The 25138-nt window shown below is 39.0% G+C and overlaps 2 protein-coding genes across 4 annotated transcripts in view; one reads left to right on the top strand and one right to left on the bottom strand.

Annotated features, from left to right (window-relative positions):
* Positions 1-6291, bottom strand: part of xrcc4 (X-ray repair complementing defective repair in Chinese hamster cells 4) — a 33782-nt gene extending 27491 nt beyond the window's left edge. For all 3 annotated transcript variants that reach the window (XM_034872613.1, XM_034872612.1, XM_034872611.1), the window contains exons 1-3: positions 6144-6291; positions 1327-1468; positions 408-598 (exon numbers count right to left, since the gene is read on the bottom strand). In XM_034872613.1, coding sequence (XP_034728504.1) covers positions 408-598; positions 1327-1465 — 330 coding nt within the window. In that variant the 5' untranslated portion in view covers positions 1466-1468; positions 6144-6291. The remainder of the gene's footprint in view (positions 1-407; positions 599-1326; positions 1469-6143) is intronic.
* Positions 6210-10942, top strand: tmem167a (transmembrane protein 167A). The gene is made up of 4 exons (XM_034872622.1): positions 6210-6394; positions 8248-8357; positions 9943-9977; positions 10063-10942. The coding sequence occupies exons 1-4, from the start codon at positions 6392-6394 to the stop codon at positions 10131-10133; spliced, it is 219 nt and encodes a 72-aa protein (XP_034728513.1). The 5' UTR covers positions 6210-6391; the 3' UTR covers positions 10134-10942.
* Positions 10943-25138: the final 14196 nt, after the last annotated feature.

Here is a 25138-nt window from a genome sequence, read left to right as displayed (position 1 = left end):
AAAACCAATTCCAGCAAATGTAACTGAACTACGGACCTGGAGGAGCGACGGCAGTTTTAGAACTGCAGGTCCAGTCCAAATTTGCAATGAGAGATAAGCGGATTCTAACTGCAGACATGTCGATATTCTCCATCTACGGGTAGGTAAGTTAATACCAGCTGCAATGCTGACTCGTGTCACCTGCAGGGAATGCTGTTATTTTTACTGGAGCCCCCAGTGCTGTGCCAAGGCAGCAGTCCCATTAATGCAATACTGCTGTCTGTCTGAACACAGCCTCAAAGCTGCTGCTTGAAAATATTATTATATTAAATTTAAAACCTAAAACACGTAAAGGTTTTGCCAGTTAGACCATACTGGCTTCACACTCTGAGTATTGTAGTAAAAATCTGCCCAAAGCGTTTGCTCACCGAGATTTCATTGCAGATCTTCTTATACGAGAGATGACAGTGATCTGGAGTGATGTGAAAAGAATACGTCTCCTTGTCACCTCCTCTCCTTCCTCCTTCGCCTCCTATTAACGCTTGAAAAAGATCCTTAACATATCTTTCCCTTGTCGCTCCCATATCGTTGACTTCCCTTGTCACCTCATCCTCTGAAACTGGACACAAAGAAGGCATTTTTGTAATTTTTGCATCATTTTAAAATTGTACAGTTGAGAGAAGGGCAAAGAGGTGATGGCAGACTGCAGAGCAAAACTATAAACATTAATTATGTAGCAATGTGAAAGCGGATTCAAAAGAAAGCATGTCAAGTAACCTAGGGGAATGTCGTCAGCTGTTGCACAGCTGCTCACGCGAGGCTGAGGGTCCCAATTAACACATCAAACACTGAAACACTGAGGACCCAGAAGACCGCACATAGCTGTCACAACCCCATCTCTGCCTGTCAACTCTGCAGATGGACAGCAATAGAAAACTAGTGAGCGGTTATGTTCCAGGTGTCCTTTCAGAGAAAATGTACTTATGTGTAGATGTAACCACACACACACTGAACACTGACTTGCACATACAAAGACAAGCCTTGTAAAGCTCAATCTACTTTCTACACCTGTAAGCTGCAGCGCAGAAGTGAAGAGGGATGGTGAAACAAGGTCACTGCTGTCCCTCTGGTTAAAGGATATATTAATAGAGTTACAATACTGTGAGATGGGGTTCAGCCAGGTGCCTACACAGTTTGGGAGCCCTGATGATACCTGATGTATACCTGGTGACCACCCAGTCTAGTCAATGTTCAAAAGACTTCAGTCTTTGCAGGGAATTTTGGGAATTATTTGAGTAGTCCATGAGTCTTAATGTATTTTTGTTTTTGCATATCTGAAGTCTTTACCTTCTCCGATCCATGCCGAGTTGCCATCAGTGAGTGCTAATGTAAACCCAGCACCCAGGTCTACAGCCCAATCAACTCGCAGGATGTAGGGGGTGCTTGGGTCAGTAGCTACAGTGATCTGTCGGACTGTACCACTCATAACCTGCAAAAAAAAAAATCAAAGATAGGAATTAAGAAACAAGGTGAAATTATGATTCACTGTTTCTGCAACAAGCCCACGGCATTGTGTTCAGGGTGTTTCGCAGGCCTACTGCTTGAATTTGGTCCTAGGACTTCCTTCAAAGACAACACTTCTATCAATCCATTTTGATGTTGTAAGGTTGTCTTAATCTTCCAGTTGCGTCAATTGTTTTACTTCTTGGATTTGGTAATGAACATCCCTGTGTGTCTTCAATAGGGGTCTCTCGGAGTCAGTGGAACCACACAGAGAGTTTGGCAGGTTTTGCATGGGGGTGTGGGCTCCCCTGACCACCAGTAAGGTAATTGCACGATTTAAAGATTAAAAAACAAGATTCTAGAAACATCCACTTTAGAGACTGAGCTCAAGCTTAAGCTCTTTGAACTCACAAAGCTTCGTAACAACCATTAAAACTGCATGTTGCACTGTAGGGGAAATATTAACTCAGCTGAATGGGCTGTTTCTCATCTTAAATTTATTCAGATTTTAATGGATAGTTTGGGAGAAATATTGAAGTGCCATCATGTTTGACAATATGAAGCAAATACTGTACCAATGAGAGCCATTCATGTCATTTGTTCAATCACATGTAAGGTATTGCATTGATGCGAGTTAAGATAACTGCCAATCATCTATTGCGGCAAAAACTGTGGGATCCATGGTCTTAGAGTTACTTAATACAGGGAACTAAACATGATTTGCCAACGCAATGCTGCTCAATGAGTGTGCTGAGTTAGCTCGTTTGGTAATGTCACCTTGCCCTCAGGGTGATGCCTTTGATAGCTGATTCACTGCTGCAGTTAAAGTTCAGTCTCCTGCCAGAAGCAGCCTAGTTTCAACAGATCAGTTACAACAGATGTTAATCTAAGGATTACAATATGACCCGAGAGATGGTTCCTGATGTCCTTTTGCTTTGGCTACTCATCAGGTTATTTCCTTCTCAGCTGGCTTGAGAAACTTTTACTTGATTACGGATGTCCAGGCCAGAACATGTGATTACTGCTTCCACGTGAAGTGAGAGGTGAGTTCCCTGCTTAACTACAGGGCAAAGTATGTGGAGATGGAGGGAAAAGGACAGCTAAATTGGCAGTTAGCCAAGCTGGACATGTTTGAAAAAATGAAAATGAGCTCTTTCAGACACTGTGCAATAAGTTAGGATGTGACAACACTTTTTTTTTTTTATTCTGTCTTTGCATCTCCCACCATATACAGTATGCTGACAGAGCAGGTGATCAGGGTTATTCAAAATGAGACGTACAGCGGAGATTTGACATAGACAAACGTGTGCCCTCTCTACACACACACACCAGTGCATGCACAAAGACCCTAAAGAAACAGATTGAAGTTGACCCCTTGTGCTTCAAGAAGGGGTGTGGCTGGACGAAAGGCGATGAAAAAGATGAGGGAGCTGAAGGGTTCAACTTTAACCTCATAAAGAGAGCCCAGCTACTCATTAGTTACTGTAACATCTGTTGTGCAGGACGATAACCCTGTGGTAATGACAGAAGGACACTCCAATTAAATAAACAGCGCTGTCTGTCAGGAATGGAGAGCTGCGCAAAACCTTCAAAGTCAATCCCGAAGTCAACCTGTCCCGTTCCTCGATCGGCGGACACATCACTGGAAGGCTTAAATCATCAACATAATCTCCCCAACAGCTTTGACACACAACCCTTATCCTCCTCTCTTACTCCCTCTGTAATTTCTTTGCTCAACCTTTTCATTGTCATTTCTTCAGCATTGCTGCATATGAAAAAAGGCTTAACTGTGCAGGAAGTACTACGCAAATGAGTGACAAAGAGAGCCTCTGCTGTAATTATGCAGCTTGTGTCTTCAATGAGGAGTCCTTACAGAAAAGTAAAAGCCAATGCAGTTAAGTGTCTCTTTAATGGGCCTGGACTATTAAACCAAGTCCTCTCACTGTCCTTTCACTGGACGGTCCCCTCATGCTTTCTCCAATACAATGGGTTCAAGATGAAAAGGAGAACTCTTTGGCTAGTCCATTATATCATAGGATGAGTCAGGGATTAAACAGCAACAGACTGTGGCATGCCATAGCCTTTTATTCTTTGTTCTTTCCATGTGTTGGCTACCTGAAGCCACTTGACTAATAGAATCAGTATGAGCAATTATAACACTGACTACAATGAATCAAGGCCTAAAGAGTAAAGTGTGTGTGTGACCATAAATTGACTGATGCATGCCTCAAAGACCAGGTTTGAAAAACTACTCTAATTTAATCATGAATATTTTTACTACTCATATTTGTGCTGCTTGCAGGGACTGCAATGAAGTGGTGATGGGTCAGGGTCAAGCTTTGTCTCGTGCTGTATGAGAAAATGTGCCAAGTTTAAGGCCTACAGTTTATTTAACATCTTCTTGGTGAATTTCCTCAGCCTCTCTACTACTCAGCGTCAACATAGCTTGCCACCTTTATCAACATTATCGGGGGAAAGAATTGTAACTACGGCTGTGATGACACAAGGTGAAAATGTAACGTGAACAGAAGTTGAAAAATGAAAGGACTACTGCTGGCAACATAATAAATAAATTACATAAAAAAATGTATATGTGAGATTCTAGATAATGTAGTGTTCAAATTCCACTAAAATTACTCAAAGATAAAGTATTACTTCAGTTTCCCCCAGTGTAGTGCAAGGCTGGTGGCCAACCGGGCCTAAGCAACTGAGGAAAAAAATCTTGCATTTAAAACAAAAACAAACACAAATCACTAATCTGCAGTTCAGACTGTTTGGGATGAAGTTTTGTCCTACAGTTTGTCTTGGGTTTTAAGTAAGATACATAGCTTGAAGCTAGTCAGAGTATTCTTGGGTCTTCGTTTTGGTACATGGCAGCATGAGATTGTTATTGTTCTTAAGCCACAAAATTGATTTTGTAAATTAGTATATGAAAATGTAGGATCATTTTGATTTGCACGCCATCGAAAAAAATCTCATGTATTTTTAAGAGGTTTTTGAAACTAGATACAGTGAGACGGCTTGGTTGGAAACTTAGACTCAGTCATATTTTCAAATCTCCAGTTAGGTTTTAGCATTGACACAATGTAGAGCCCATGACTCGGTTATCATAGAAACTATTTGGCTCTACATTTATGCAGCCATCAGTCTGTGACTGGCACCAGGAGGGTCCTTGTCAAAAAAAGACACTTGCCAGTGGGCCTGACAACTTTCCTGGGTGAAACCATGGTCAATAACCCATTTTAGAATAGAAACTGTCCTGTTTGCACCACTGCTTTTGAGGAGATGACTAATTGCAACAAGAGGACAATCCTTCAAACATAGCGAGCCTAAAAGGGTTGCCCTCGTGACATCAGCTCTTCTGTATAATGTTGTACACAACATCTTGCTAACAGTGGACCCAGCCGCACAATAACAGGTTATTTTCACAACACCAATTTTGATATAGGAATAAGTTACAGTAGTTAAAACTTGCTCAGTCACAAATCTAAGGCAACTCTTAATGAATATTGTGGTAGTTTAAAAAGTTTAGAGATCAAGGCACAATACAATCTGTGAAAGCACAACTTTGGTGACGTAATAAGCCTAACTTGTATTCCCATCCGAGGGTCAAAACTGCAGAAGCCACACGACCAGTTACTGCAGTACTTCCATCCATTCATTGAAGAAAGCCTTAATTTTGCCATCAAAATATCAATATTATTCTAAAGATTTTGACCTGATGTTCTCGCTAACAGAAATAAGAAAGGATTGCACATCCTAAGGCTACATTGTCACTTGATTTGAATCCAGTAATCAGGCATGCGTGCACTTGCCTAAATAGGTCAGTGCACTGTAAACCGTAATCACATTAAGAGGAATGTACATGTGTTTAAAGTACACTTGCTCATCTCTTGCTCTCCATTTGATGACATAGTCTTTTTTTAGACCAAGTTTTTATCCACATCCACAATATCCTCTTGTTGAAAAAAAATATGCAAAACACGTTTAAGGTGTGATTTATAGTCTGACAGATTTCTTCTTACATGAAGAGCTCTGCAGGAGTGTCGGTGATAGGTTGAGGGGAATTTATGAAACATGGTTTCAATGCAATCAAGATGCTGCCGAGACTGGTTGGAGGGAGGGGCCTTCATTGTAAAAACTTTCAGGGAAAAGTGGACCGTACAAATGTCAGTCTCATGTCACCAAAAAACAGGATAGTTTTCTATCAGGGTATGAAAATGTAAATATAAATATACCAGTCAAATTAAAATATATGGTGAAAACTAAGGATTTGTTTTATATTTGCTTAATTGTGAAGTCCGTAACATGTCATAAATCCTCCTTCCAAGTTTAGTGTCCCAAGTGATACCACTAAAGCAGTCTTTCAGCAATATCTGCCTTATTATATAGAGATGTTGACTTCCTTATATTTCCCATTATAACTCAGATTGTATTATAATTCACAGCCTAATGAATTACACCATACACTAATTTTACATTACGTTATGCTAACTTCCGGTTTGTGTTTCTTCACTACAGTGCACCATTGTGGAACGAATATTATCGGTAAGGTTACAGATACGCCTTGGTTTTCCCTAATACCAGTAGTCGGAATTCACTATACATGTGGTCACATGTATGTAAAACACTTGACGTACATATTTCCTCAACATACTTACTGTATTGTATGGGCTTACTACAACGTTGTCCAAACGAAGGCATTTGTGTGTGAAACTGAACTCTTGCTGCTCTTGACAGGTTTTGAAAGAACGTCAACCTTCATCTCCTGTGTCAGGCTGTAGGTTCTCAGCCAACCAGCAAACGAGGTTCCACGCGCAACGTCGTTACGTTACGTCAACATATTTGGTTACGTCACGTATGCTCCAGAGAACAGGAACTCTGATGTGGCTCTGACTCACAACAAAAAATGGTAAGGTTGTTTTTTATTAATCAAGTGCTTCTTCTATTTGACAGTGTATTTTAAGCATATTCTATTAAACACATTCTACGTCCAATCTGTGTCCGAAAAACACAATGACGACAACTAATGCTTGCATTCGTTGTAAAGCAGGACGTATAATAAATGCTAAACTAGCTCGCTAGCATCGGCTAGCTAATGTAGGGTAAACTTTAAGCCAATCTATCTTTCACATGTATGTTTCTATTCTTAAATCTCATTTTACTGTATTTTCATACCATCACGTAAGTTGCATTTTTGTGTCAACGTGAGTAGTTTGATAACAAAGGCTTAACATGTTTCAAATTAATGAGTAACGTTACAAACAATGCTAGCTAGCATCGCAATGTTTTGAGGTGTGTGCCACGTAGCTGCAGCATGTAACATTATGTGTGTGTGTGACTCGGCTTCACATTGTGGATTGGCATACAAAGTTGAGTTTGCAATAACTGGAATATTTTAAACCAAAACTCATAAGTACGTAGGTATCTTGACAGAACAACTTATTTATATGAAATCTTAATGACAAGCGGACAATTCGTTACAACTGTAGTTTTAAACAAAACATGCAGCAACAACAAACGCACATGCGTAATCGCCGCAGTCAGAAATCATGTATCACAACGTCCAAAAGATTATCCAAATGCACACTTTTAAAATTAAAAACTGTTATAATGCTGTCTTGTTTAATTGGTGTTTGTCTTGGGTATCTGTATCTTTTTATTGTTGTTTTTTTATGGACCGTGAGTAATAATAATAATAATAATAATAAATGCTATCTATTTTGCCATCAATACAATTGTAGTAATATATTACTAAGTTAGCTGTGGCAGGAGTGTAATTAGTGCTATCTGTCTTTCTGTCTAACAAGACAAAAAAAGAGTATACATGCTTATATTTAAATGCATGATTATGTCAAATTATCTAAATACCTAAAAGGCATGTCTATTACCATGTCAGGAATGTATAATATTTAAATATGTGGATTCTAGGGGGCACATATGAAAGTATCCCAGAATGATACTATATTAACAGTCTTAAAGATTAATACACATATTTCTGTGAGTAGAAACTGAAGTTTTCAGAAGAGGTTGCATCAGAAATAATTATAAAGCCCTTTGGTAGTTTCAGCTTTGGAGTGCAGAGTATGATGAGCCTTGTCTTTGACTGTGAGATGTCCTGTATTGTTGGCCAACTAAGCTGCACCCCAGTGTAGTTGACAGGCGAGGACAGGGAACAACACATTTGTACCCAACCGGGGAAGGGAGGACTTAAGCAATGTCATCAGTTGTCTCCATCTCAGGAGCATCAGCAGACACACAGTTGGTGAAAAGTATGCATTTAACACAAAAACAAACACAAATCACTAATCTGCAGTTCAGACTGTTTGGGATGAAGTTTTGTCCTACAGTTTGTCTTGGGTTTTAAGTAAGATACATAGCTTGAAGCTAGTCAGAGTATTCTTGGGTCTTCGTTTTGGTACATGGCAGCATGAGATTGTTATTGTTCTTAAGCCACAAAATTGATTTTGTAAATTAGTATATGAAAATGTAGGATCATTTTGATTTGCACGCCATCGAAAACAGGCTTTTTGGCGTTGAGTTTTTGACAATGGTGTGACTTTAACTGGGTCTACAGTCCAGTTTGTTGTCACACAGAAAGCACAGCTGCTACAACGACATTCCTTGTTACAAGTAACATGACACCAGTGTTACAGAAAATGAACTAAAGGGAAGTCAGTGTTTCTAATGTGTATGATATATTGCTGGTGAGCTGAACTAGATCATGTCTGTTACTAAATATATAATTTCTTTTTCATCTTGCAGTCGGCCATTTTCAACTTCCAGTCGCTGTTAACAGTGATTCTCCTCCTGATCTGTACCTGTGCTTACATCAGAGCGCTGGCTCCCAGTATGCTAGACAAGAACAAGTCCGGGTATGCTCAGATACTATATGAGATACTTAACAATGAAGCTGCAATGGATGTCTTTGCAGTGATTAATTGAGCCTTTGTCTATTAGATCGGGACACCATGTTATATCAAACTGCATGACCAAATACTTGGATTGTTAATGCACTTCATTACTATCACTTATTTTAGTCATATAGTAAGACCCTGATTCATAAGTCTGAGAATCAAGGTGGAAGAAAGACATTGAAAACAATCACACACTTATAGTATGTCCCCTGTAAGTCAGTTAGTGCTTGCTACTGTGTAGTAATATAAAAATCAGTGACAATGCTAAGACACAGATTATTTGTTTTTCATGAAAGTGCTATACATTCCACTTCATCCTATAAGTACTTCAGCAGTTCTGTATTTTAACTTAAATTAGAGCTGTTTGTTGCTTTCTGTAGTAGAAACAGTCCAAGATGAAGCTGATTCTGGTTGGCATGTAGAATCAGAATGGAGTGTATGTAAGCCCTGCAATTTAAAATGATCCATCCCTCTGCAACTCACTTTAGTCCTTTTATGACAGTAAAGTGAATATATTTGAGTTTTGAACAAAACAGACATTTCAGGATTTTATCTTTGGGAAATGCTGGTCAACATTTTTTAGCAATTTGAGCTAATAATAAGAGCCTCAAAGCAAGTTAAGTAGCAGAAGGCCCAAATGTTCATTAAAACTGGATCATTATTATTCTTGGATGTGTAAACTCCATGATTCACTTCTAACAAGTGGCACAGCCCAGGAACAACACACACACACACACACACACACCAGTAGAGCAGGGAGGGATATCCTCTTCAGACCAACAACAAATGAGACAGAGTGGCAGATGGGATGATTTAATAATTTCCCCTTTGGAATTGATCCATTGACTAAGGCATTAGATGTTATTTGTGTTGATTTGATGTCACACATTATGCAGATCTTTTGGGGGTGGTAGCTATAGGTCTAGAATCTGAGGGAAAATTTTATGTTCTCTACATGAAAATATTTGTACACGATTAAAAAAAAAAGAGCAAAAAAAAACATATTTTTCCAAAGTTGTAAAAAAAAGTAACTTTAAAACCAGAGCTATCTAAAGTCAACAAAAAAAATAATAAAAATGAGATTCTGCCACCATCTGGTCAGTTTGAAAGTTGGCTTTTAGACTTGTACACTTGCAGACAGACACACCCTCACAAGGCCGACAAGCACATCAGAAATGGGCAGGCCTGGAATGCAACATTTGCTTCAGCTGTCACTAGAGATAATAAGACTTGCCTGCTGTCCCCCGCTCTTCCAACGTGAACACCCCTTACATGGAAAGGACATCTGTTGCTGTCTGGGTTTTGTAGGAAGTTGAGCACAATCCTCTTGGAAAGTTGTGTCAGGAGTCTGACTAGCAGTTACTGTGGCTACCACCTTAACATATCAACACAGGGCCAGGCCTCTTTTTGACTTCTAATAGAGGCTTTTTGTTTTATTGCAGTAAAAGTACAAGTAACTTTTACAAAGGAGTAAAAATAAATGGAGACAGAAATAAACAGACATTTGTTTCTGTTTGTAATTTTCTAATTGTTTTTATTTTAGGCTCCTAGGAATTTTCTGGAAGTGTGCCAGAATAGGTAAGCCTATTGTGTTTGTTTTACTTTATGTCATTGTTGTCTTTACATTAATGAAATGTTGCTTAACAGTATTTATTTTCCCCAGGTGAGCGGAAGAGTCCCTGGGTTGCCTGCTGCTGTGTCATCATGGCTTTTAGCATACTGTTTCTTCAGTAGCAGTCCAAATAAAACCGTGAATGGAAACATTGGGGAAATGAACCAGACAACAAGGCATGGACAGTACAATCCTAGAAGCACAACAGGGCCTCCGTGGGTATCGCTTAGATAATATAAAAAACGGAGAGCCGTCACCACTCACCGTAGACACGGAGAGGGAAAACTGTGTCTTGTGTAGGGGGGAGGGATGAGCTGATAGCCCAAGAGTGTGTCTATATTCCTCCAGGGACTCAGGCCTGTCCTTGTTTGCTTATGTGGAATGTTTACTTACAGATGTGTGTGGGGGGGCCAATGCTTTTTTGTTATCTGCCATTTTGTTTAAAGGAAAGCAGTCATTCTGGTGGGATCAAAATTATAAATGTTTTGTCCAAAAATTTCAAACCAATGTTTTTTTTAAATTGTCACAATTGCATTGACCATTTTGAAATTCTCCACAAAACGGACCTTTATAAATGTTCAAAACTGTTATGCAGTTCACATTGAGGCTTATATTTGTAAACTGAGTCAAAGCAAGGTGGGACTTCAACCGATCTCAACACCCTCGTTTGTTGAATCTAGAAATGATCCTTTTTCACAGCAAACAAAATGATAGTATAGCTCTTCAGGTGTCTGATAGTGCTATATGTTTGTCTCAAAGAGCTACTGATGTTTTTTAAAGTCCGTCAGTTTGCTGCTATTTATTAAAAACAAACGTTTTCGTCATTTTTGGCTTTCGACATCGGTTTGTGTTTGTTGTGATGTTGCCACACTGTAAAATGAAGTGTCATTGACGTCAGACGTGCAAAATACATGTTGATGAACCTTTTAAACTTTTGTCCATCTCTCTTAAGGGCATGATTACACATTATGTACATGTTAGATTGCAAATGCAGAGTTAGAGAACATGTTTTGTGGTTAGGAAGAAACTACAACCCTAAAGGGGCTGTACTTGAAATACAGGGAAAAAGTTGGCAAGGTTTTCCTCCACACAACCCAAAGACCGTTCCCCAACTTGCCAAATACAGTGGGGCTTTAAAGTTTGGGCACCCCAGGTAAAAATTTGTATCTATGTGCATAAAGAAGCCAAGAAAAGATGGTAAAAAGTCTACAAAAGGCATCAAATGACAGATTAGACATTCCTACAATATGTCACAAAAAGTTAGATTTTATTTCCATCATTTACACTTTCAAAATAAAACAAAAGAAATTGCGTCTGCAAAAGTTTGGGCACCTTGCAGAGTTTCTAGCATGTACCGCCCCCTTTGGAAAGCTGAGACCTAACGGTGTCATGGATTGTTCTCAATCATTGTCTGGAAAGACCAGGTGATGTCAATCTTAAGGTTTTAAATGCCCAGACTCATCTGATTTTGCCCCAACAATCAGCTCCATGGGTTCTTCTAAGCAGTTGTCTAGAAAACTCAGATTTGAAAATAGTTTGCAACCCTGCTTTGGTTTTGCATTACAGCCACTGGCAAAGGGAACATTTCCCGAGTAGCAGGAAAAATGGATTCAAAAAAATGTCAGCAAATTTTGGACGCTAACTTGATGCCATCTGTGAAAAGCTGAAGTTAAAGAGAGGATGGCTTCTACAAATGGATAAATATCCTGAACACACCTCAAAATCCATGGTGGATTACATCAATAGGCGTAAACTGAAGGTTTTGCCGTGGGCTTCACAATCTCTTGACCTCAACTTAATTGAAAATATCTGGATAGAACTTATTAGAGCAGTGCTTGACAGACAGCTCAGAAATCTCAAAGAACTGGAAGACTTTTGAAAGGAAGAATGGGCGAAGATACCTCAAACAAGAATTAAAAAACTCTTGGCTGGCTACAAGAAGCGTTTACAAGCTGTGATACTTGGAAGGTATTAACTCTGCAGGGTGCCCAAACGTTTGCAGATGCTATTTTTTAGTTTTCCGTCATTATGAAAGTGCAAATGATGGAAATAAAAACTAACTTGTTGTGACATATTGTACGAATGTCTACTCTGTCATTTGATGCTTTTTTGAGATTTTTTCCATCTTTTCTTGGCTTCTTTATGCACATTAATAAAATTTTTTACCTGGGGTGCCCAAACTTTCGAACCCCACTGTACCTACGCTTTGTCATGGCCCTTGGCGTATGATACCGACGCACAAGGCACTAACATGCATGCGTGGCCGGACTGGCTGCCAAAACAGACCGGCGAAGCTCGGGTAACATCACACACAGAGGCACTGTGACTTCATTCTCTGCTCAAGACGCAATTACATCACTATATCTTAAAATTGGAAGTACTTTTTTACTTCTTTATTAATGTACTGAATATCAAGTACAGCTACTTTTTAAGTGTTGCTGCATTAGGTAACAACGGAAGTGTAGTCCTCAGAGTGAGATGGATAGTGAAGAGTTTGCGATAACCTCTTCTATAACCTTGCAGTCGGCACTCATCTTCACAGGGTTTACTGCAAAGAGCTGTCACCTGATTGTACCACACAACATGACCTTGCTAGATATCTGTTTAGTTTCTAGATATGTAGTAGTAGAATTACTTTCAAACATTCAATCCGAGACGACCTTTGATGTAATGCCGTGAAGTATTGGGGGAATTTCGGGAGAATGGAGGATATCCAGGATGATTATTAGAGGGCTACAACTAAAACTGTGTAATTGCTGGTATAGATGAGAAATCCTCTCAATGGGACAACTGGGGCAGCATAAAAGCAGGATTCCAGATATTGTGACATTATTATTATTATTATTATTATTATTATTGTTCCAAAGACCACATGTAACAAGCTATATGATTGATATAAAAGGTTAGTGACAAGCTATAACTTCAGAATGTGCAATCTCACTTGATTTTTACAATTGATCAAATTATCAAATCAGATTTACACAGTTTATCAAATCTGCCATGTACTGGTAAGGAAAGAAGTAGAATTGCATTATGGGTTAGTTGTGAAATTGAAAGAAAAAGCATAGAGGTAAACCGTTACTAGAGTGGATAACAACATCTGACACAATGTCCTCTCTTCTGTGTGGTACAGATTTATATAAAGGAGACTTGTTGACACACTCACCTTTGATACTCTGATCACTGATGAGTGCCCAGATCCCAACACCCCCGCTCACAGTCCCTTGTTAGGAAATGCTGATCCCATATTGGTGTGCATCCGTTTTGGCACTCCCAGGTTAAGATAAAGCATCAAGTGAAGGCTGCCGGTAAAGTTTGGATTATCAGGCAGTGACGCAGATACAGGAGACGCAGAGGAGCAGGACGCTCTCAGTCATCTGCTTCTATCTTGGGAAGCAGAGATACTGGTGGAGGGACATCATTGAACCAAGCTAATGTCTTGGGTGATGATGAAAGGAAAAAGATATGGAAGACGTGAAGTCGCTTACTCCAGCTGATGATAGCAACTGTTATTACCTTTCTTGTTTTTCACAGAGAATTAACAAACAGAACATAACAAGAAGTCTTTTGTATTGCAGTTGTATGAGTAATCCTGCAAACTAAGAAAGTTAACAGATGGTTGGAAACTGCTGACTCTTAGGCCTGGCCTAAAGGCCTTTTGAGGATAGTCAAATGGACTAACTTTTGTTTTGTTTTTACTTTTTCAATCAAACTGATTATTCTTAATCTGCCTTAATGTGTGGGCACAGTTGCAATGACGAATATCTGGCGGTGACCCAGTGACTAGACGCCTGAAACATTTGGACTGTTCCTGTTGTTTGTAAAGTGATTGAATACCCTGATTTCTGTGTTTGAGTTGGCTTGGCTGATCAAAATTGTGGACGCCAAATGGCTAAGACCATAAGAAAATAGACCCTTTTCTTTTCAGTGTAGGAAAACTCTGTTTTACATGTTGTTATTACCTTCATCCTCTGGTTTTCTTTTTTTCTCGTGGGTCCCTCAGGTTTTGAAAAGTGAAAAAGAGGGATGTACACTGTAGTTGTTCAATATGTCTTAATTCTTGCTAATGTTTGATTTGTGATCGTTTCAAAAATGAAAAAGCATCATTGATATTTTATAGGCTACATCCAGTATTTCTTTAGACTTAATATATTTACATTTGAAACTTGAATGCAAACAAACAAATAAAGTAATATTCCACCTACTAGAACTGTATTCCTGGTAGTACAAAGAAGACATTTAGACATCCATTAAGAAAAATAACATTTACAGACAATGTAATTAAACAGTGAACCAAATGAATAAAATATGAAATCTTGGCGTTTGTTCAACACCTATTTTGGTTGGAACTCATGAAGTCAGAATTTATAACATCATGGACATGACCTTGTTATTTTAAATGCATATCTTGTACAAAATGTTGGTCATCTTTTATAAATGAGGCCCACATGATACTCTCCAAAGAGCCTTTCTCCATTACACCCTCTTACCTTTTATTTTGAAGGGATTAGAGAGGCAGCCAAAAATGTAGACATCAAATCACATGGTCTGATATAGTGTGGTGTTTCATGCATCGTTAATTTACATGAATAATTACGGCAATCAATATGTCAACTGTGTCGTAAAGAGGTGCCTATGATTGATGCTGAGATCAGGAGTCATGTCAACCTCACTGACTATACTATACCATACTGAACTCATTGAGTCTCCTTTCCAGATCATTATTTTTGTATCTGTTCCTGTGGGATGATGAAAAAGGATTCTCAGATTAGCGCTAAAGACATTTATGTTGAGGCTAAATCAAATGTTCCTGAATCGCTGACTGTGTGATGTCCCTTGTGTTGCTCTTCACTGTAGCATATAATAATATCCAAAATAACTCATATCCAAAGTGTTTTAGGGCATGCATCATCATCTATACAGCTCCAGCAGAAGAGCATGTAAATCGGATGTCACTGTCTCCTTTTTTTCTTTGATCAGGCAGGAAAGTTTATTGCAGTCATTTTGAGTACTTCAAAGGCAATGTGCTGATAAAGTTGCAACCCTATCCTGCTGAACAGAGCGTCCAAACTGGACTTGACCCTTTAAATGATCAGTGGAGCCTGTTAAAATCACTGCTACTGCACTTTTCTTTGTTGTTGGAGAAAATGAAAGATGAACACAGGGAAAGGGAATGCAAAAGAGATACCGGGTTAGAAAGATGATGACAGGGAAACAGAAAAAGAGGAGAGAAAAATGTATGAATAGAGGTGATTAGTCTGTATTATACCACTGACATATCTCAGCAATCAACCTCCCAATATGCGTTGGTTATTTATTTATTTAAAAAGCTTTTGACTTCTTAGATTACTGATACCTAAGAGGGAAAGTCCTCTCTTGTGGCTGCTTCTAGTTTTAGCCACAACCCCAAACTCCACTTTAGACATAGAGGATTACAAAAGCCACAGTATGATAGATTAAAAATGCTTGACATCCCATTCTTACTGTAAAGCCTTTGTTCTGTCCTCACTTCCTCATTAGGAAAGTGCAACCTTAGTTTTCAGCCTTTGAGGGAAAAAACGACAAGAAAAATGTTGCCAGCTGAAAGACGGCAATATCCTCCTTGTAGGGCAAGTCTGGGTCGGCAAGCCTGACGACAATGTGTGTGATTGACTTTATAATAGACACTGGATACACTGTACATTTGCTCATATAGTCTTCCCTTGAGAACCAAGCCTTTTAGGTCACTCTAACTCCTTCCATGTGTTATCTTTGACCAGAGATTTTATGGTAACAAGAGAAAATGTTAGACTTAGTCCGGGCAGACAGCTCCCTGTGGCCACAAAAACTGGGGCACCGCACGTCTCCTTTGAAGGTATTTGCAGTTTGTTCAGAGGACATCTCACTCCATGCTCATTAGCCCAAGGCAGGAGTTGTCTCTGCGTAACAAGGCAGTTCCACAAAGCTGGAGAGCTTGAGGTCCATGCCAGCAGGGATTTGTCTCTGGTAGAAATAGATTAATTAAGTTACTGTAATCTGAATTTAGGCTGAGCCTGAGTAAAAATGTACAGTAGATAAACGTAGAGAAATGGCAAATGAGACCAAGCTTAATAGTCCTGATGTGACAATTTAGCCTTGGATGTTCTGACATGCTCTGGCAATCAAATGTCATGAATAATGGCTAATTACTCAATCTTAGGCAATAATAACCTTGAGTTTGTACAGGTTCTTGTCTGTGAACACACTCACAGTTTGGTGAACACCTATTTGGCCCACACATTTAATGTGAAAGTGTGGCAATTTTAATACAACATTGGTTGTCGTCAACGTTTTATCTTCCAATCATCTGATGGCGTGTGCAATTTTGCAATGAAGGGCTTTTTTAAGGCAATGACTCTAAAAAGACAACACCGGTCAAGAAAATGCTCAGCACAATAAATTAACAACAATACCAGCTGCTGTTCAGGGTTAGGGTTAATACTTTTTCCTTTTGTATCTATTTAATGTGTTAATAAAGAATTGGGTGTAAAAAGGCAGGTCGGAAACCCACCAGATGTAACATGCATTTGAGTATTTTTATCATTGCTGAAATTATTTAATTATACACTGCTCTGCCAATATTAAAACAACAATACAACATGTCGGCATCTGCAAACACCATCAATAAAATTCAGAAGTCAAGATGTGTTTCTAGCATTCACAAACATGGAGAGTTTGTAAAGCAATTGCAGTTTACAAATTCTGATGAAAAGCTGACTGGTCCTCGGCTGTTCTGACGGGCTCTGGCTATCAGATGTGACTACTCACTTATTGTCATAAAAGCCACATTGGGTTTGAATAGGTCCTCTACTTGTCTTTGAACAGACTCACAGTTTGTTGTGAACTGTTTGATGACTACACATTTGGCACAACATTTCATGTGAAAGTGTGGTTTTAGTCTTCCAATTAACTAACGATGCAATGATGATTTTGCAATGAAGGTGCATTCAAAACCTCAAAACCAGCTTTGGCCTCTGTGTAAGTCCTAGATTTACACAGACTACATTTTATTATTTAATCATGAATTATTATTGTTATTGTGATGCTTTTATTTGAAATGGCAAAGACTACTTCCAGAGTGTTATTGTTTACAGCTGTTGAAGAACATTAATAATATGAATATTTATATTAATATCAATATTAACATGACAACACAGTTCTGTTATAAGTGGATAACGCTTCCCTTCCAGACTGCTACATCCACCCTTCAGCCAACAATCCTTATTGTTCCAAAGCACAAAAAGGCACGTAATGTCAATTAAACAATGGTGAAACACATGGATATTATATGCACTGGAATGGAAATGTATTTTACACCAGCAGGTTATAGAAAGTTATGCATCAAATTATGGCTGAACCCACCTGACTGATCATGCAGCATCTTTTTTTGTAGGATGAAATCATATAGGCTCTGTCAGAGATTAATACAGAGTGGTCTGGTTAGAAAAGAAAAAGCTCATTCAGGTGATGTGAAACACCCTTTTATTTTTCCAGGCCTTTTTCCTTATTTCAGCAATAGACTTTAATGGTAGTCAGTAAATCTGATTACCTTTATATGATTTTGCCTGTATTGGATAAGTGTGACAGTCCTTCATCACAGCCTTATGGCCATTCTGCATCCTCTGTTAATCACTATTACATTGCAATACATTTTCAGTCTGAAGGCTGTATAGCATTGAGTGGCAACATAGTTTTTACCAGCGGTTCAATGTACAATATGTACAGTGTACAGTGCAATTAGGGTTTTCCTTGTTCCACAAGGAGAGTCTGCAAACGTTTTGGATTAATCGCAACTCTCCCACAAAACCATAACACTTTATTAGTCTATGATCCTCTTTGCAGCTTGGAACAAATCTCTCTCAGTCTGCTTTAACTTTAAATGACTTGCTGTGGTGTTTCATCTGTTTTACTGGTCTCCATAAAATAGAGGCAGTACAGTATTATAGTTGGTGTTGGACAAATGCAGTGTACTCACAGTTGTATACATCACCAGGCGCGTCATGGCACATAACACGTATGACAGCAGTGCTGCTCAGAGAGCTGTGGAGAGGCACATCTGGCCAACGTAAACATGCCAACTAGCTTTAAAATCACATGAGAATTCTGTCAGATGCTCATGGGTGTAACCATAAATTGAGAAATAACAACATGAATAATCTGTTATATCAAAGACCGCTCACAATGCCGTGGATCAGCAGGGATTTAGAGAATTAACATCTTTATATGACAGATGAAAACTTTAACAGAAGATATGTGTTTCTAATAAGTTTACAAGTGTATCACATGCTTCAATTTATTGGTCTTACCTTTTGACGCATTTGTTCAATTCAGAGTAAAGGTTCTTTGGCTGAATGATGAAAACAGCAGTAATGCAGTAAACAGGGACGTTGCAAGGGGGCCACAAATAGACCATTTCACACTCCGCCGACCACAGAATTTGGTGCATTGCAATGAAAATAACACTCCCCTCTGTTGAGTAACAACAGTTTAGTGAGGCTGTAGAAAAATTGTACAACATGTCGGAATAACAGGGAGTAGGTGATAGACACTCACTATCTTCATACTTAATACTTAGTATAATTAGCATGTCTATATACAGTATATGAGCAACTGAGTCCAACTCCTCTGTCTTTAGAGCAAAACTAGCATCAGAATTTCCCATGTATTGGCTGCACTGGTAAAACTGATGAGAGTTGTGTGATGGAAACGCAAACAGAAGGGCAAAAGATCCTGAGTATAATTCCACAGAGTAACTGGTTGAAAAGGGTCAGAATGAGTATCTTGTAAACACTAAAGGACTTGAGCCTCCTCAACAAATAAAGTTTTCATGTACTTCTATGATTTTACTGTTGTCCAGTTTGTCGTTCAAATATACATTCAAGTTTTGATAGGTCCCCCTTTCTGCTCTTAAAGAGGGAAATAATGGAGAGAAAAGCCATAGTCTTTGTAACTTCCATCACCATTGATAACTGTAGTCATCACAGTACTTCTGCAAGTTTCAGTTTTGTAGCTAAAGTCCAAAGCATAGGGAGTTAAAAGTCCCCCTTTGTCCATCTCTCTCATTGTCTGAGCTCATTGTGTGGGGTTGTGGAATCTGAAAATGTCTTATGGAGTACACTGGAGCAGTGTCTTTAGATTAGCACAACAGCTGGATCTATACGATGAAATTTGGCAGGGTGGAGCTCGAGGGGCAGACGGACAATGAGTCAACTCACTGACTCCCCACCTGCGAGTCATTGGCTGGTGCTGAGTAATAGAGGAAAATGTATCCCGACTTTGACAACACAGTATTTCTTTGCTAAACTTAACATATTTAATGAGTAAGTGAAATGAAAAAAAGGGCTCTAGGTTTGGGAAATTAATGTATTGCGGTAGTGGCTCAAATTCAGAGCACGTATTTTCTGCAACACGTTGCCTTTTTTTATTTACACCTTGAGATATTCCAGAAAAGAAAGGCAGAGTGCCACTTTTACACATCTGGCTCACACTGTTTTCCATTCTTCATCGTTTACCTGCACTCAGTAACTAAAATTAGCTACTCTGTTGTTTAACAAGTTTTAAAAAGGACTTGATCCAGCAATTGTTAAAATCAAAATATCTGTGGACCTTTATTCTCCAATGACAAACGTGTCTTTCAGTCATACTAAAAGTATTACAGTAATATATGCAGATATGCAGAATATCCTCTGATCCATGCACACAAAACTCTTTACAAATATCACTCAAACTCTGACAACTTTTATGTCTCAAACTGTTTATCTATGCAGAACAAATTAGCCACAAAAGTTTTCTTAACATTATCGTGCAGCACAGACCATGCATATTGGCCTCTCCTCACTTCCCGAACAAACACAGTGACTGGACAGCTCAAGCAGAAAGTTCAAATCAATCACAGAAACAGGAGAAACCACACTGATTGTTAAGTATTTGCTTTGAGCTGAGGCCAAATGTCTCAACAGAGGCCACTACGTTCTGTGATTTTGAGTGTGAATTTTGAAGCGCATCCATACTGAGGAAGATGGTAAGGAATTGGAGCAACGGCTTGCAGCTGCTTAAGCGGTTTATAAAGAGAAAAATGGCGTGCACCATTCATCTATCTGAATAAGCAGTTAATAATGTAAAAGCAACACTGACAGATTTGGAGTTTGAGAGGTGGGATTAAGAATAAGTGGCTTGGTGAGGATGCAGGCAGTCTTAAATCATTGTGCAATCAGAGCAAGATTATAGAAAAACAACACAAAATAAATCTTCACAGAGGCTTTCTGTGTTGTACTTGTAAGGAAAGCTAACATAACACTTATATTCAAGCTGGCATGCCCATTACATAGGCACCACAAGATAAACTATATTGAGACATGCGTAGGGTGTCCAATGTTCCTGTGGGCTCAATAAAGCAGTGCTTTGCAGGCGTTATGATTCAATATACTGTATCTTAAGTCCCTCTGATGGTGTACTTTGTCTAAGAGAATAGTTCAGTTCCACATTGTTAACAACCTAATTTGTTTTTCCTCGATCATTTCAATTGCTGTGTTGAATCTCATAACCACCATTAAATATTTGTCTGTCCATGGGTGTGACTGGTATGTGATGTAGTGACTAAAAAGAATTGTCACAAAATGGTTCCAGTTGTCTTTAAGATATATGTTGCTAGCCTTCACATATTCTCAACGTTTTGTAATTCCCAGTTAGGATGTCAGTTGACAGAGAACTCTTAATCATTCAGCTAACACTGCATGTTCTCAGCTGAAGAGAGAAATATTTGTTGCCCAGATGACACAAGTTTATCAGATGTGGGAACTGAGTTAGTACTACAAGTGCAGGGTAAGCGTTAATACGTTTTCATTTTGTATCTATTTAATATCTTAATTAAGAATTGGGTGTTAAAAGGCAAATTAGAAACACACCAGATGTAACATGCATTTGCATATTTTCATCATTCCCGAACAGTCATTAAATTTCTTCATACACAGTTCTCCCAATAAGTACAACAATAATACAACATGTCTGATCTACTACGACCATCAATAAAATTCAGAAGTCAAGAGGTGTTTCTAGCATTCTTGGCATTACAGCCTCAAATACAGACATGGAGAATTTATAAAGTAATTGCGGTTTACACATTCTGATGAAAAGCTGACTGGTCCTCGGCTGTTCTGACATGCTCAGGCTATCAGATGTGAGTACTCACTTATTGTCATAAAAGCCACATTGGGTTTGTACAGGTCCTCTACTTGTCTGTGAACAGACTCACATTTTTTTGTGATGACTACACATTTGGCAAAACATTTCATGTGAAAATGTGCTTTTAGTCTTCTAATTAACTAATGATGCAATGATGATTTGCAGTGAAGGTGTATTCAAAACCTCAAAACCAGCTTTGGCCTCGTTTTAAGTCCTAGATTCACACAGACCACAGTTTATTATTTAATCATGAATCATTGTTTTTGTTATTGTGATGATTTTATTTTAAATGACATAGACTACTTCTGGATTGTTTTTGTGTACAGCTGATTAATAACATAGATATTAAACTTCACTAGTGAGCATGTTGAGATCAAATTTGATGTTGCATGATGTTGTACGTTGTCTAAGAGATCTTCAGCTCCACATTGTTAACAACCTAATTTTTTTATTCTCTAATATTTCAGTTGCTCTGTTGAATCTCCAAACCACCATTACATATTTGTCTCTCCATGGGTGTGATTGGTATGTGATGTAGTGATGAAAAAGAGGCTCAAATTGCTGAGTGAGGGGAAAAATTCACAGCAAAATGGTCACGGTTGTCTTTAAGATATATGTTGCTAGCTTCCACATATTCTCAACGTTTTGTAATTCCCAGACAGTGTGTCAGTTGACAGAGAACTCTTATTCGTTAGTGTTCATCCACTGATGATTTGGGAGAATCATTCAGCTATTACTGCATGTGCTCAGCTGAAGAGAGAAATATTTTTTGCCCAGATGACATAAGTTTGTCAGATGTGGGAACTGAGCAAGTACTACAATGGCTCCTCTGTCCACTCCTGGTCTCTCAGACATGACTCAGGCTGAGCGAGAGAGGTGATGTCTCGTAGTAACAGGCTTCCCTGCTTTCTGTTCTGACAGCAACAGAAAGCGCACTTATATGTCTGTACGGTAGTCATATATATTTAAAGGCTAGCAACGCCTCTTATCTTTTTGTTTCTAGTTGGTCATTCCAACTTGTTCTCTTTCACTTTTTGATGCATATTTCATCAAATTGCTAAAAGGTCAAAACAAACTGATAAATGAAGAAATGACATTGATAACTCACATGTAACTTCCTGGAGATTAAATTAAGTTTGACAAACATGAAAGACACTCCATGTTGTCACTTGTCTCTTATGGAAGTGTTGTTTGACAGTGAAACAAACAATGACACATGCAGATTCTTATTCACTCTCTTAAAGGTCCCATCATGGCATGAAAATTTCATATTGTGAGGTTTTTTAACATTAATAAGCATTTCCCCCAGCCTGCCGATGGTCCCCCAGTGGATAGAAATGTTGAAACGTGTAAACCGAGCCCTGGAAATCCTGCTCTGCCTTTGAGAAAACGAAAGCTCATATGGGCCGAGCTGGAATCGTACCCCTTCTGACGTCATAAGGGACAAGGTTACCTCCCCTTTCTCTGTTTTGCCCACCCATCCTCATCAAAAGCTGCAGACTCAGAAATGGCACCTACTAAGGAAAGCTCATTGTGGGACTGGCTCTAGTGGCTGTAATTCTGCACCAAGGCTGAATTTTGGGAAAGAGACTTCAGATACAGGATTAGGGGACCACTAAGGTCTATGTTAAAGCACCCAAAGAGCACCATGTCATGGGCCCTTTAACCACTCACACTCTTAAAACGTTACGCCCATGATAACTGGTGAAAATAATCACTTGTGGTTTGTAGAGAGCTCACGACATTGTTTGTGTTCAACCCAAACACTTGTGGAGGAGTTTGTTTCCTCAGTTTGAAATGTTTCCCTTTGCTTTTTTTCTTTGCTGCAGTCATGACAATGTTTGGGTTCATTAGTCATTTCCAATAATGCATGTGGTGTGGATCTTTTATTTTGAACATCAAAAGAAGAAGCTCTGGTCACACTAGGTACCTACCAATAGAATGTACCATTGGTAGTAAGTAGCTAGAAATGCGTAAGACATTAAAAGAGTGGTAGCAGTTGTGCAACAGGATTACAGATTTTTTTAGTGTCCCTTTCTCACTCACACACACACACACACACACACACACACACACACACCCCTTGTGTTTTGTGACCTAAAGTGTGCATCAAGGCATCGTAACAAGATCCACATGTAACATGAGGGGGCAGCGTTAACAGGGCTAAAGAATCCATTGATTTACTCGCCAGAGGAAGAAGAAAGACACTAAAAACTTACAAGGTTCCTGGCACAATAACTTTCTTTGACACAGGGATGTACATAAAGAAGCAGACCTAAAAGCTTTTTTGCTTCCCATCATAGATCACGTAATTGGTAATTGGCATTTGACATCTGCCGTTTGCCGTTGAGTCCGATCCGAAATTGAGTCTGTAAAACTAACAGTTGCAACAAAGGTGCAATGTGGTGGACTGTCATGACGTTTAAGAAAAATTGTAAGAACAGGATGATTCCATGTCCTTTTTAGATGGTGAATTTACAGTGCTTTGCATATTTGTGAATCAACTTGTTCCTGGCAGTGCACGGCCTATCCACGCATGTTGCAGAATCTGCAGTCAAGCTCCCACAAGTCAGGTTATGGCTGGGGTAAGAATTTCAAATTTTGGAGAAATGACAGATTCTTAAAAATAATTTGTGACAAAGGATCACGCAGCATCTTGATGCCGTCATGTGCTTAGTGGTGAGAACTGAATTAGTCGGGAAATTGCAACTTTTAAAGTTTCAAGGGAAATACGTTGCCTAGGTGTCAGCTTATTAGTTAGATCCTCTCATAGTTTATTTGGGAAGTACTGCATGTCCACACATGATGCTAAAATACAGGACCAACAAGAGGAAAACATGGATCCATGGAGTTTAGGCACAAGACAAGTGTGATAAAGAAACTTTTGCTAGGGGACTCTTCTCCTATAGCCTTGGCTTTGTGTTTTTCAGAATGCTGGTCAATAACTGAATGATTCTTGCATCCCATGTTTGTACAACTAACTGTGGATTTTCCATGTGAGTTGCCAACATCTGCCAGTGAAACAAATGCATTGTTTGTCACTTACAGAGCTGATGAATAACTGTGTACAACACCCACAATCCATTTTCTTAAATATTTCCCCATCTGGGTCATTTGGATCCAATTAAAGGCAACATGTAAACAATCTGGGACACTCCGACGCAAACACATGATTTATTGTTAATAAGAAACTCACAGCAGCGCGTTAAAGTGGAGGGGATGAGCCAATGATACAGACTTAATATTAATTATTTTTCAAACCAATAGCAACTTTCAGTTTCCCATAGATGCACACAAAGAATGATATAAATTATTGATAACAGTATGTTGGAGGACTTGGGCTGGGTACCTGACTTCAATACTTTTAGGCACCTACCAAATTGCCTCCATAGTATCAAAAAATGATACTTGTACCAAGATCTAATAATGCTTGTGATTGGCTGTCTAACGTTACACGTTGTATGCAAGAAATAATCTATGTTGTGCACAGTGACAGAGCTCACGTGTGTGTTGTTGTGAGGCTTGACCACAGTGTGCGTCAGGAACCGGTATTGGTATTGAGTGATTCCCATCCCTATTGAGAATTAGCTTAGTCCCACATTCTTCAAAGCAATTGTTGTTTTTGTTTATCACTGTCTGGAAAGTGTTCCGGTCATTCTCTATGCATTGCAGACAAAACCCTTTTGCACAATCCCCAAATGTGCCATATTTTGTGGTTACTGATGCGTCAATGTGGGAATCTGTCCCTGGGTGTCACATCACAACAATAACAACACCAATATGCTGTGCCAGACTGAGATGGAAAAATGGGATTCCCTAAGCAACACAGCACTTCTTGAAACTTAAATTAAATTTGCCAATAAAAGTGTTCTGCATAGGGAGACATTTCACAGGGGAAGGCGGCATAACTTCATGTTCTGTCCTATTG

Source organism: Etheostoma cragini, chromosome 5 (assembly GCF_013103735.1).
Source record: "Etheostoma cragini isolate CJK2018 chromosome 5, CSU_Ecrag_1.0, whole genome shotgun sequence".
Lineage (NCBI taxonomy): Eukaryota > Metazoa > Chordata > Actinopteri > Perciformes > Percidae > Etheostoma > Etheostoma cragini.
This window is presented reverse-complemented; position numbering and strand designations above follow the sequence as displayed.